Source organism: Rhododendron vialii, chromosome 7a (assembly GCF_030253575.1).
Source record: "Rhododendron vialii isolate Sample 1 chromosome 7a, ASM3025357v1".
NCBI classification, from domain to species: Eukaryota; Viridiplantae; Streptophyta; class Magnoliopsida; order Ericales; family Ericaceae; genus Rhododendron; species Rhododendron vialii.
The window spans coordinates 733,987-747,001 of NC_080563.1; the positions used below are offsets into that span (position 1 = coordinate 733,987).

General features: G+C 36.6%; 2 protein-coding genes across 7 annotated transcripts; both read left to right on the forward strand.

Annotated features, from left to right (window-relative positions):
- Positions 1 to 142: 142 nt before the first annotated feature.
- Positions 143 to 1,210, forward strand: LOC131334579 (MYB-like transcription factor ETC3). 4 transcript variants are annotated; one of them, XM_058369680.1, is made up of 3 exons: positions 143 to 372; positions 501 to 591; positions 915 to 1,210. In XM_058369680.1, the coding sequence occupies exons 1-3, from the start codon at positions 306 to 308 to the stop codon at positions 1,036 to 1,038; spliced, it is 282 nt and encodes a 93-aa protein (XP_058225663.1). In that variant the 5' UTR covers positions 143 to 305; the 3' UTR covers positions 1,039 to 1,210. The 4 variants fall into 4 exon arrangements, with proteins under 4 accessions (XP_058225663.1, XP_058225665.1, XP_058225664.1 ...); XM_058369682.1 differs by having other exon boundaries at positions 143 to 369; XM_058369681.1 differs by having other exon boundaries at positions 144 to 372; positions 504 to 591.
- Positions 1,211 to 10,101: 8,891 nt separating this feature from the next.
- LOC131334581 (F-box/kelch-repeat protein At3g06240-like) lies at positions 10,102 to 13,015 on the forward strand. 3 transcript variants are annotated; one of them, XR_009202217.1, is made up of 3 exons: positions 10,102 to 11,457; positions 12,559 to 12,666; positions 12,760 to 13,015. XR_009202217.1 is itself a non-coding variant. In XM_058369684.1 (2 exons), the coding sequence occupies exons 1-2, from the start codon at positions 10,339 to 10,341 to the stop codon at positions 12,568 to 12,570; spliced, it is 1,131 nt and encodes a 376-aa protein (XP_058225667.1). In that variant the 5' UTR covers positions 10,102 to 10,338; the 3' UTR covers positions 12,571 to 13,015. The 3 variants fall into 3 exon arrangements, 1 of the variants encoding a protein (XP_058225667.1); XR_009202218.1 differs by having other exon boundaries at positions 12,771 to 13,015; XM_058369684.1 differs by having other exon boundaries at positions 12,559 to 13,015.

Genomic DNA, 13,015 nt, shown 5'->3' on the forward strand with positions numbered 1-13,015 from the left:
TTTTGTTTGTTTGGTAGGACCAACCGTTCCTTCTCTACATACTCTCTCTCTCTCTCTCTCTCTCTGCATGACACAATTTTCTGAGTACGTTCCATATAGTACTAGCTAGTACTGTATTATTTTAAGAGTTTCCTTTCCTATCCTGGCTGGAGTACTTTAAAAATTACTACAAATATATGTTACCACTATAGCTCCTCCTCCTTCTCACCAACAAACTTTCCTCTTGTTCTTCCTTTCTATGGTTCTTCTCTCTCCAGTATCTTTCATTTCCTAGGTAATTAGCCCCTAATCTAGCTAATCAACCCATGGATAAACGTCGGAGGAAGCAGCTGAAGACTACCCACAATAACTGTAGTAATTGCTCTCAAGGTGGTACGTTTTCCTTCATTTTCCTTTAATTCGATCTGGGTTACTTTCTGTTTTATTCTTTGTCTAATGGTTAATATATGGCTCTCTCTCTCTCTCTCTCTCTCTCTCTCTCTCTGTGGGGACGTTTTTAGCAGAGGTGAGCAGCATTGAGTGGGAAGTCATAAACATGACCGAACAAGAGGAAGACATGATTTACAGAATGCATAAGCTTGTTGGGGACAGGTAATTAACCTGTTTATTAATTAATAATAATATGGTTTAATTGTTTGTTACAGCTTCTCATGCCACTATTAACACGAACCAAACCCGTATATTTGCGAATGCTCAACTCAAATGAAATCCTTGTCAAAAAAAAAAAAAAAAACTCAAATGAAATCTTGTCATATTGATTTCAAGAAATGCTGACAAGTTTTTCTAAAAAACAAACATAAAAACGAGTCAGCATTTCTTGGTTGGATAGTAGTAGTAGTACTCCGTAGTATATTGTGGTATGTCTTTTTTACCTTTTGGAGTAATAATAAATAATGGGTGCTGAATGCGGTCAGGTGGGGGTTGATAGCCGGGCGAATTCCGGGCCGGAAAGCTGAAGAAATCGAAAGATTTTGGTTAATGAGCCATAGCCAAGTTTTTGCCAGCAAACGTAGAGCCCAATTGAACAAGCCCCGTTAATTAATCTTGCTAAAGCCTTTTTATGGTGGGAGAATCTCTCTCTCTCTCTCTCTCTCTCTCTCTCTCTCTCTCTGTTGGGCTTACCCATTTTCCCCACAACAAGTGCTTTTGTTAGTGTACTGTATACATGAGACTTCCTAATTTCATTTCTCTCTCGAGAGAGATCTCTATATGTGTATGCATGTGTATGTGTTGAAGCTCAAATTTTTAAAAAAAAAAAATTGAACTGCATGTATGTCAGTAGTGGGTCGTTAATTTCAAATTAAAAAAATATAATTGAGATAAAGAGAGACAACCTCAATTTTTGCAGGGGCAGTGCGTCCTCCTTCATTAAATAACGTGGCAAGATTTGAGGTACGTAAGATGAAAAAACATGCCGCAGCACAAGCGTATCACATCTCTGCTAGCGTTCTTGTTTCAATCCAACCTTTGTCAGACCAACATTAAATTCAAGTGGTGCCCTACTATACTATTGGACCAAAATTAAATTCAACATTAAATGTCTTTATTTGGTTATGACTTTAGATAAATACAGTCACCAAATCGTTGGTAGAATATACCCACTTGGCGCATTCGAGAGCCGTCCATTGCTTTTTTGGACAGCTCGGATTTGAAGAGAGATAAAGTGTTTGGGTGAGAGGAGAGAGAGAATTTCAATCTGAATTATCCATAAGTGTATTGGACGGTTCGGATGTACCAAACGGTAATCACGTGGGATATACCCATCCGGCACCAAAAAAAAATTTCTCCTCATGATAAGAGCATTGCAGGAGACTTGACTGGGTTGGATCAACAATACAAACGGGTTCAGCTCCAGTCCAGTGGGTTATTGTCCATTGTGGTCCAGTACACGGTGAAGATTAACTCTGGGGAATCCAAGGCTCCATATGAAGCCAGCGTGGAGCCTTACATTTGCTCTTAAACAGCACCGACGATCGTTTCGTTAAGTGCCAAACTAATTGAACTAAAGTACTAATTGTAAATGAGAAAAGTCAATCTACTCCATATATGCCTCTTAAGAAAGACGCCAAGCTTAAGAATAAAAAATACTAGAGTATTCACAAATTGGATGAATTCCTCGGAACAAAACGGTAGGAAAAATACCATCGTTACTAAACTGATTTCGTTAAATATAATGATTCGAAGTAGGAGACGGCATCGTGCCTTATCAATTTTGTCCAAGTCATGACAAATGGGTTCGTGTCGACATTCCTTCACTAAAATGTATCACATATTTTTACATTAACTTGAACTGCTTGAAACGGTGTTTTGTTCGGGTTGACATTATTAGCCCCTGTGGTTAACAATCTTTAAAGATGTGTCTAAAATTATGTGCATGCCATGTTTGGGTTGATAATTTTAATCCCATTTAACTGGAGTGAAAATGATTAAAAAATGTGAGAAAGAGAAAAAAATTACTCCTAATGTTTTTTTTTGTGTTTGATTAACAAGAAAATAATAAAAATTGACAATTTTTACAAAAGTAAAGTTTATTTATGTATTACCACTAGGTACAGAAAATAAAAAGTATTTCTCATTAAGTAAAATAGAATACTTAATTACCACTAGGTTCACTTTTTACAAAATACATTTACCATTAATGGAAGTGTCACCCTAGGGTTTTAGGGTACCCTAAAACCTTTGGGTATCTTGGGTTTTAAGATACCATAGAATTTTAGGGTACTCTAGGGTTTTAGGGTTTAGGATTTCCTAGGGTTTAAGTTTATGAGCTTTTCTAGAGCCCTAGGGTTTAGGTTTGAACACTTTCATAAGAGTTTTAGGGTACACTTTCCTATCATAGGGTTTTAACGATTTAGGTACTTTCATAAGATACCAAAGGGTTTAGGCATTTTCATAGGATATCCTATGATTTAAGCACTTTTATAGGGTACCCTATGGTTTAGGCACTTTTATATGGTACCCTAGGATTTAGACACTTCCAGGGTTTAGGTACTTTCATAGGGTTTTAATGTATCATTAATTGGACATGACCTGGTATGAAATACTTTTTATTTTCTATACCTAGTGGTAAAAAGCCCAGGAAGTTAAAGGAAGGTAGCCATGCTTAGATGTGTTGTAAAAAAAAATACCTTTATTACACTTTTTATTATTTTCAAGCTAATCAAACATGAAAAAAGGTAAAAAAAAAATTCTCTTTCTTGTATTTTTTTTATTTTTGTTTTAGTTAAATTGGATAAAAGGATCAATCCGAACACGGCATGCTCGTAATCAACCCGTATACAACACGATTTTTAGCAAGTTGGGTTGATGTCACACATTTAAGTAATATATATAGGTACTTGGATACTCACCCGTTTGTCATGATCCGAACATGATACGTCAAGACACAAAATGCGCGCCCCTAAGTCATTGGAGTATAACTGATGCTAATGTAATTATTTATGTTGGAATTTTCATATTTTATTTATTTTTTATTTTCTGATGGGGAATATATCCTACTCCTGGTTACGCTACTTAATTCTTAAGCTTGTCGTTAGCTATGGTTTGGTGGCTGGGGCTTTCCGTTAAGGAAAGCGATCGTCAGTGCCGTTTTAAGAGCAAATGTGAGGCTCCACGCTGGCTTCATATGGACCCTTGGATTCCCAAGATTTAATCCTCACCGTGTACTAGATCACAATAGACAATAACCGACTGGACCACAATTGGAAAATGATTTCTACACTCTTCTTTAATTATACACATTTTTTTTTTGTCTTTATCCACATAAATTTACGATATTATCCTTAAATATGTGAAGAAGTGTACTAAAAAGGGAAATGATATTGGCACTCCAAAAAACAAAGGAAATTAACTTTGGAGTTACACTGATTTTGGAGTACCAATATCATTTCTCACTGAAAAAAAGACAAAATATTAAATTCAAATGAATAAAGACAAAAATTAATACGTATGGGCCACTGTATAGGCTCATCGGCTAATTCAAGCTACCTATCACACCGTGGATTAGTGGAGGCCCAGCCCAATTACATTATAGTCCATTGATTGGAGTACTTCTTGAGTCCCAATTTGTTTGTCCAACTATCAAAAAAATATGTGTCTTTCAAAAATATACTTATATTTTACATTTTATAATTTTTTTGTTGTTGAAGATTTTGTATAATAAAACTAATTGAAATCTATCAAACAATATCTATATTGAATATTAAAAAAATTACGAATTGAAAATTATAGCCAATTCTGTAAGAGATCAAACACTCTTAAAAAATTAAAAAGGGGGACAAACAAACCGGGACGGTAGGAGCAGTAAATGAGAGTAAATTCTACACGGCCCCTCCGTGTAGAAAGGATGTGCGGCAAACAAATGTTGAGATGACACGTCATCATTAGGCCCATTTGAAACTTAACAGTTATTTTTTTTTTCGCTCTTGGATCATGTAGAGCAGAAACTTAATTATGTGTGCTTTAGAGACAAAAATTAATTATGATTCTTAAGGATAAAATGATAAAAAAAAAATAAAATCTTCGTACCGGTTCAAACGGATTGAAAATTGGAGCACTTAATTTTTTTCACCATATTTTTAATATATAAACAATCTAAAAATATTAAGTGTTCGAATTTTCAATCCGTTAGAACCGATGCGAAGATCTTATTTTTCTAATCATTTTCTAAAGAGTCATAACTAATTTTTGTCTTCATGACTTTCATTATTAAGTATCTGCTCTTTAATACACTGTAGAACAGAAATTTGATCATGAGAGCCATAGAGACAAAAATTAAGGATAAAATGGTCAAAAAACAAAAAAAAAAATCGCATCGGTTCAAACGGATTGAAAATTGAAACAATTAATTTTTTCGCATTATCTTTTAATATATAAACCGTCTAAAAAAAATTAAGTGTTCCAATTTTCAATCCGTTTAAACCTCTGCAAAGATCTTAGTTTTTTGATCATCTTATCCTATACGGTCGTAATTAATTTTTGTCTCTATTGCTCTTATAATTAAGTATCTGTTCTATAGAGTCTTAAATAAAGAGAAAATACTTAATAATGAGAGTCATGAAGACAAAAATTAGTTATGACCCTTTAGAATAAAATGATTAGAAAAATAAGATCTTCGCATCGATTTTAACAGATTGAAAATTTGAACACATAATATTTTTAGATTGTTTATATATTAAAAAATATGGTAAAAAAAAATTAAGTACTCCAATTTTCAATCCGTTTGAACCGGTACGGAGATTTTGTTTTTTTATCATTTTATCCTTAAGAATCATAATTAATTTTTGTCTCTAAAGCACACATAATTAAGTTTCTGCTCTACAGGATCCAAGAGCGAAAAAAAAAGAATAACTGTTTTAAGTTTCAAATTGGCCTAATGATGACGTGTCATCTCTACATTTGTTGCCGCACATCCTTTCTACACGGAGGGGCCGTGTAGAATTTACTCTCGCTGTAAATTCAAGTTTTATTGACACTGTTTTGAGGCACATCATACTCTGCTGCAGTGCAGATCCCCCAAAATCCGGCACGTTGACCTTTACGAGGAGCGAGCGAACCTTTTTCCAAAGCTATCCGATCTGTTGATTTTCAATGGAAATCCTCATCCGTTTCTCTCTCTCTCTCTCTCTCTCTCTCTCTCTCTCTCTCATCCAAACAATTTCTCTCTTTCATCCACCACCCTCACTTCATCAATCGCCACTTTACTCGCTCGAAATTCAACCCTTCTCCAGACGACCATTTCCTCCTCCTCCTTTACTACAGATACTTGGAGTTGGAGGACGTCCAACGAACGGTACTGCTCTACTTTTAGCTTCACAGACGGAGGTAAAACCCTAACTGAGCACAAGAAATTTCAACTTCCATTCAAGTGCAGACTCGGTGGGTGTGGGGTTGTTAGAATTGTGGGTTCCAGTAATGGGTGGGTTAGTTTTTTTTATACTACTCACTATTCGCATCCTGGTGATGTAATTTTATGGAACATGATCGTTGGGAAATGCAAGAAATTGCGCAATTCGCACTTGACACATCTATATCGTGATAGCTACTTTCATGTGGTTGTTGGGTTTGGGTTTGTTTTGGAGACAAATGATTTCAAAGTAGTACAGATTATGTATGATGGTGATGACTTTCCTGATGTATGGATCTACTCTATAACTAGATTTTGGTCTAGTAATGTGTATGTGAATGGAGCAGTTCATTGGCTGGCCTGCAAGAATTTTGTCATTTGATATGAGTGCTGAGGTTTTCAAAGAGATAGAGGGTTGCCCAATCATTGCTTTACTCATCAATTGCACTTGTCTACTTTGGCTTTTGGTGAGACACTCTCTCTGTTTCTCAAGTTCGGCATGGGAAGTATGGTTGATGCAAGAGTATGGCGTCGTGGATTCTTGGATGAGACAATTTTCCCTCGCAGGGGAACAGATTTTATGGCCGCTGAAACTTATGGATAATGGAAATGTTTTGCTTGAAATGCAGAGTGGAAGTCTGGTTTCATGCGATGCTGAGAACCAACAGATGAAGGATCTTGGAATAAGTAGTCTTCAGAGTGGCTTCCGCATATTTACTTGCACGTCAAGCTTAATTTTGCTTGATAGAGGAGAAAAATTATTGGGCTAAAAGAACGTTTGGCATGGAAATATGTTTAAGTTGCAGTTAAAGGAAAATTAGAAGAATAACATACTGAGTGTTTGAAGAATCAATAAACGAGGATCGAGACAAACTATGTGCTGCCGTTTTTCTTGAATCATTAGGGCTTATGCCTTATTGTCTCTTGTAAAAACTTATTCTTTAGTGTGCAAACTTTGAAGTACATATCGTTATGGTTTGGCAACACATGGAGCAGAACTTATCCTAAATTCGTAATTCAAATATTTCATTGTGTCCTTTTTCAATGCTAACCTTTAGTGTCCAAAGAGTTCTATTGAAGGCGAGTTATCTTTCTGTTCTCCACGCATATGTCCAAAGATGGTGGATTATACGCATAGTAAACCAGGAGCATCATTACTGGTTATTCATGACTACCATGGTGGATATGGTTCCTTCATGTTTGCGGTGTTGCACGGGTGATTATTGCCTTTAACAACCTTGGGTTGGACTGGAAAATAGGGAAACCTCCTGTTGTTAGCTTGGGTGGTATCTCCCTCCTACCTGGATGACATTGGTTTTATGGAGGTAGGAGCTTGTCTTGCCTGGTGTTCTCATTGTGGTAGGTGCTTGTCTTGCGTAAAAAAGAGAGAGAGTAAAATGTGGATAGCTGGGGAAACAAGTACTTGAAAGAGCAAGTTGACTTGTACCCATTTTTCAAGTCTCATAGTTAGAACACAGGAATTCTTACCATCAAACCATGAGCTAAAGGTATTGAATTCAAGCTCATCTTGATATTTTGCACTATCAACTATCAAGTATGCATCAGGGTGAACCAAAATGAAATTTACCGGACATAGAATTTCATTACTGAGTTTTGAGTACTCAGAAGTACAGGTTCGTCCTGAACATATTTGCAACATTTTGAGTCAGATTAAATTGAATAAATCTATGTACTGGAGCTAGTTAACCTAGCATATTAAGGCAACTCTTGCTTATGTTTTTGCCTCTGACAGTGCAACTAAGACTGCATAGAGTTGTTCTAACGATTTGAGGAAATTGTATTCCTTTTAAGACCCTGACTCTCTATCTTCCAATACAACCTAGGTTCTATGTTGTTCGTGTACTTCCATCATCCACTGCTCTTCAATCCAATTTGTCCCTAAAAGATCATTTTGTAATTTTTTTTGGAATTGGTTGTAGGTTCTTTCTGTGTGTGGAGATTTAGGTACTCGTGGTATTCCGAAGTTTTTAAGCGATAAATGGAATCATTACCGTTATTGCTCTCGTGTGTTGTGTGCTTGGAATTGGAATACCTTTCAACTTGTCAAGAAAATAAGAAATTAGTGCAGGAAAACTATCCCGAGACGTAACCTTAGTTGCCGTGCCAATGCCGCGGACCACCACCTTTACTACCACTGCCACTGCCTTCAACAAGTACGACGGCTTTTGGGACCTTGATAGCTTCTCTCTTATTCTCGTCATTTTATGAGGTTAAAACCATTTTTTTCCCTCCGTATCAAGCGAGTTCAAAACCCTTGTATGATCCCACATCAAATTAGGGTTCTTTGAAAATTCGCTTGTATGAATTTTTTTGGAAGGCGCTCTAGGATTAACTCTTGAATAGTATAACCAATTTAGACTCTGATAGTTGGTGAAGGAAAGCTGTTGCACTGAAAACTCTCTTCTCGTTGGCTTAGAAAAAGAAAAAGAAAAAAAAATGGGCGGAGCAGGTAGTAGTTACAAGTTTTTTTCTTGATAACGTGTCTGGGTCACCGTATGGACACATTAACTAGTTTTGGGGTACCAATCCTACCGTCTATTACTGGAGGCCCAACCCAATTACAGTATAGCCGAAAGAGAGAGGAAGAGCAACTTCAATGGAGGTTGAGTTTTGTTGACATGGAGGTTCAAAAAAAAAAAATTTGAGTATTTCCCCAACATGGTATAAGAAGGATGCGACTACGCTCAGGCCCCGTTTCAAAAAAAATTTTAAAAAATAAATAACTTATTTCACATTTTCAAATTCAAAATTAAAGTAAATGAAAAATAAATTTTCAATTTTTTTTTGCATCGTAACAAGATCGATATTGCATATTTTTAGATTTCAATAAACTCATAATTTTTGAGCTTGAAATTGTTTTTTTAAAAAATATGAATTTTTTTTTGTTCCGGAACGCAGCCTGATGCCGGCGTTAGAAATTCAAAGTAAGGTTTCTTTGAATTCATGTGTTCAACTAATTTAAAATTGATAAATTATGGGTAACAAAAAAAGTAAAGTTATGTGGCTAAGGTGTTCATTTCTACAGTAGATTAACTACATTATACCTAACTACATACCCAACTACATAGGGTGTACGTTTCCAAAAAAATTTTAAAAAAAAACTACATTGAGTGTAAGTTCTGTCAGGGTGAGGTGGAATCCATGAGATTTCTGCCACCGCACATTCTAGACTCTACTGAGAGTTTATTGTAATAATCTGAATCGTTAATTTTATAGCGTCCGCAAATAAATAAACTCACGCAAAATTAGCTTGATCAGACATCAATTGCTATATCTAAAATTGAATTTTGGTTTATAAAATAGATAACCAAATTCTATTATTAGTTCTTTAAGTTAAACTGTCCATTTATATAAATTAAAATTTAAGTTTTGGTATATCTATAAATGTTCAATAAAGCTTCTTTTTTTTTGCATGAGTATCATACTTCTCGAGCCCTACAAGATAGACGGTTCAGATTACCACAATGAACACACTGAGTGATAGCCACAATCAGTGGCGGAAACTATTGAACCTTGTTTGTTTTAGGGTTTTGGATTTTGAATCTAATCATTATTCTATTTCTCTCAAATTATTATTCTCATTTTTTATTTCTATCTCTCTCTAATCATTTTTTTTGCTCGGCTATCTCTCTTCAATCATTATCCTCATTTTTCTTTTTATCTTTCTTCAATCATTACCGTTATTTTCAATCATTACTCTATTTCTCTCTACACTTATTACATAAAAATCCAAAATCTTAAAGCAGAGGGGTATTGGATTTTCACCTCATCCGAAAATAATTTAAACTCGTAGGAGTACTACTTACGGTACACTATGGGCGTGTTTGATAGGAGGTTGGAGGGGAGGATTGGATTAATAATCCCATGGGATTGTTAATACCTTGTTTGGTTAGGTTTTTGTAGGGGAGATTAGTTATCCCATGGGATTGTTAATCCCCCAAAATGGGGGTATTAGCAATACCATGGGGGGGTGTTACTAATAATCCCATCCCCATGTTTAAAAACCCACTTCAATCCCAATCCCAATCATAATCCTAGCCAAAACAAACATGTTATTTACAATTCCTTTCCATTCTCAATCGAATCCCAATCCTAATCCCGTGCAAAACAAACATGAATAAATAATTCATCTCCTCATTAATAATCCCACCTCATTCTCAATCCCAATTCTAATCCCATATCATTACGAATCCCCTCAAAACGAAATCTGCAATCAAACACGCCCTATATATATATACAACTTCTCCAAGTCTAGGGTGTTCAATTGAGTACTCATGTATAACATGGAGCCGCCAGACTTGTGTGATATGCTCACAGCAGAACCTCAAATCCGGCGCGTTGACCTTCAACTCAAGGCCGGCCGGCGGCACTGCGTGCCTATATTTACAAACAGGCCAGTGTATTGTTGCAAGCAAGGACGATTAGCTAGCAAACCCTTGTTCCAAATCAAGGATCCCATCCATTGATTTTCAATGTATATCTCCAGCCTTCCCCGCGACGTGTTGCTCGACATCCTCTTGAGACTCCCCGTCAAACCCCTCATCCGATTCTCTCTCTCGTCCAAACAACTCCTCTCTCTCATCCACCACCCTCAATTCATCAACCTTCACTTGACTCGCTCGAAATCCAACCCTTTCCCAGATGACAATTTCCTCCTCCTTTGCTACAAATCATCTTTGGACTTCAAGAAACAGTACTGCTCTATCTCCAGCTTCGCAGACGGAGGTAAAACCCTTATTGAGCACAAGAAATTTCGACTTCCATTCAAGAGCAGCCATGGTGAGTATGGGTACGTTAAAATTGTCGGTTCCGCGAATGGGTTAGTTTGTTTGTTTGATAATGATTTCTATTCGCCTGCTGCTGATATAATTCTATGGAACATGGTCATTGGGAAGTGCAAGAAATTGCCTTGTTCGCGCTTGGGATATCGATATCGTCATAGCTTCTCTCATATGGTTGTTGGGTTTGGGTTTGATTCGGAAGCGGGTGATTTCAAAGTTGTTCAAATTTTGTATGATGTTGATAGTGATGATATTCCTGATGTATTGGTGTACTCTATGGAGTTGAATTATTGGAGGAAAATTGAAGCCGTTGCGCCGTGCTATATGCCTGATCGTTGGTCTAGCAATGTGTATGTGAATGGTGTTGTTCATTGGATGGCCTACAAGAGGCCTAGGGTTGGTGATCTGCGCGATTCAATTATGTCATTTGATATTAGTGGTGAGGTTTTCAAAGAGATGGCATTGCCCAGTAATCGCCCTATAGGTTATGACAAATTGCACTTGTCTGCTTCGGCTTCTGGTGTGACACTGTCTCTTTTTTTCCAGTTTGACGACCGGTGGGAGGTATGGTTGATGCAGGAGTATGGTGTTGTGGATTCTTGGATGAGACAAGTTTCCATTGTAGGGGAACAGATTTCGTTGCCACTGAACCTTATGGATAATGGGGATGTTTTGCTTGAAACAAAGAGTGGAAATCTGGTTTCGTGCGATGCTGAGAACCAACAGATGAAGGATCTTGGAATTAGTGGTCTTTACTTCCGCTTAGTTCCTTGCACGTCAAGCCTAATTTTGCTTGATAGAGGAGAAAAGGTATTGGGCTAAGAAAATTTGGTAAGGGAAATATGTTTGAGGTGCAGTTAAAGGAAAAGGAATTAGGAGGATAAAATACTGAGTGTTTGAAGAATCAACAAAGGAGGATAAAGATAAACTATTTACTACTGTTTCTCATTAATGCTTAGAACTTATTGTCTCTTATATTAGTGTTGATATGATCTAGTTTTTCAGGATTTTATGTAAAGAAAACTTATTCTTTGGTGTGAATACATTTAAATACGTATCCTTTTGGTTTGGCAACACATGGGGCAGAACTAATCCTAATTCGATTTCATTATGTCCTTTCTTAACGTTAACCTATACTGTCGAAAGAGTTTTATTTAAGGCGAGTTATTTTTCTGTTCTGCTCGCATATGTCCAAAGATGGTGGATTAGATGCATACTAAACCAGAAGCCTCGTTACTGATTATTCATGATTACCTTGCTGTGAGCCTGTGAAAGTGGATATGGTTTCTTCATGTTTCTGGTATTGCATTGTGTAACTATTGCCTGTAAGAACCGTTGGTTTGGACCGTAATAATGAAAAACTAGGGAACCCTCCTGCTGTTTGCTTCGGCGGTATCTCCTTCCTGCCTGGATGACATTGCTTTTGAGGAAATTGTATTCCTTTTAAGACCATGACTCTATCTGCCAATACACCCTAGATTTTATGTTGTCTGTGTACTTTATCATCCAGTGGTATTCAATCCAAATTGTCACTCAAAGATCTTTATGTAATACTCCTTTGTCAATAAAATTACATTTGACAGACTTCTTGGTGGAGAAGTGGTTGTAGGTTCTTTCCAGGCGTGGAGATTTAGGAACTTATGGTACTCCGAAGTTTTTAGCCGTAATTGGTATCATTGCCATTGATTGCTTTCACATGTTGTTTGCTTGGAAAAGGAAATGATGGTAGGAAAGAAGAAATGCCTGTATATATCTTGGTTTGCATGTTGAAGCCTAGCTTGTTTCTCTAACTTGGATTATGTTTCACTGATGATGTTTTCAAAGATAGCTGATGTTGTCTGGTATTACGGACACGCACACCAAATTATGTTTCACTGTTGAAATTCAAAAGCTGGTGTTTTGTGTGTGCAGGTTTGTGTGTGACCCTGTGTTTTAGGAACAAATCGATGTTTGTGGAGCTCTGCTGGAATCATAATGTGTTAACTTTTCTTGTGAGGAAATTCAAACGAGCCTTCTAAGGTAATCTTTGAAGAACAAAGATTGTTACTTTTGTTTTCCATATCTTATAACTAGTTGTGGTTGAACCATTGATTGTGCCTGTAATATAATTAGTTATGTTGCAGTTGTGCTGTAGCTTTGCAGTTACTTTTGGGCTTGTGTTGGTACAGAAGAGAACAAGTAGGAATTGGGCTATTGATTAAAGCCAAGGACTCAATGGCTCCTGCGATTTTTTTCTTCCCATGCTTAGACTACTGGGTGAACAAGTATTCACTGAATTCAATAATTTTGTTTTTTTAGCGCTGCTGTTCCTTATTCTTCCTCGTCTTGACGGATATTGTGAGAAATAATTTAAATTTTGACCAGAGAA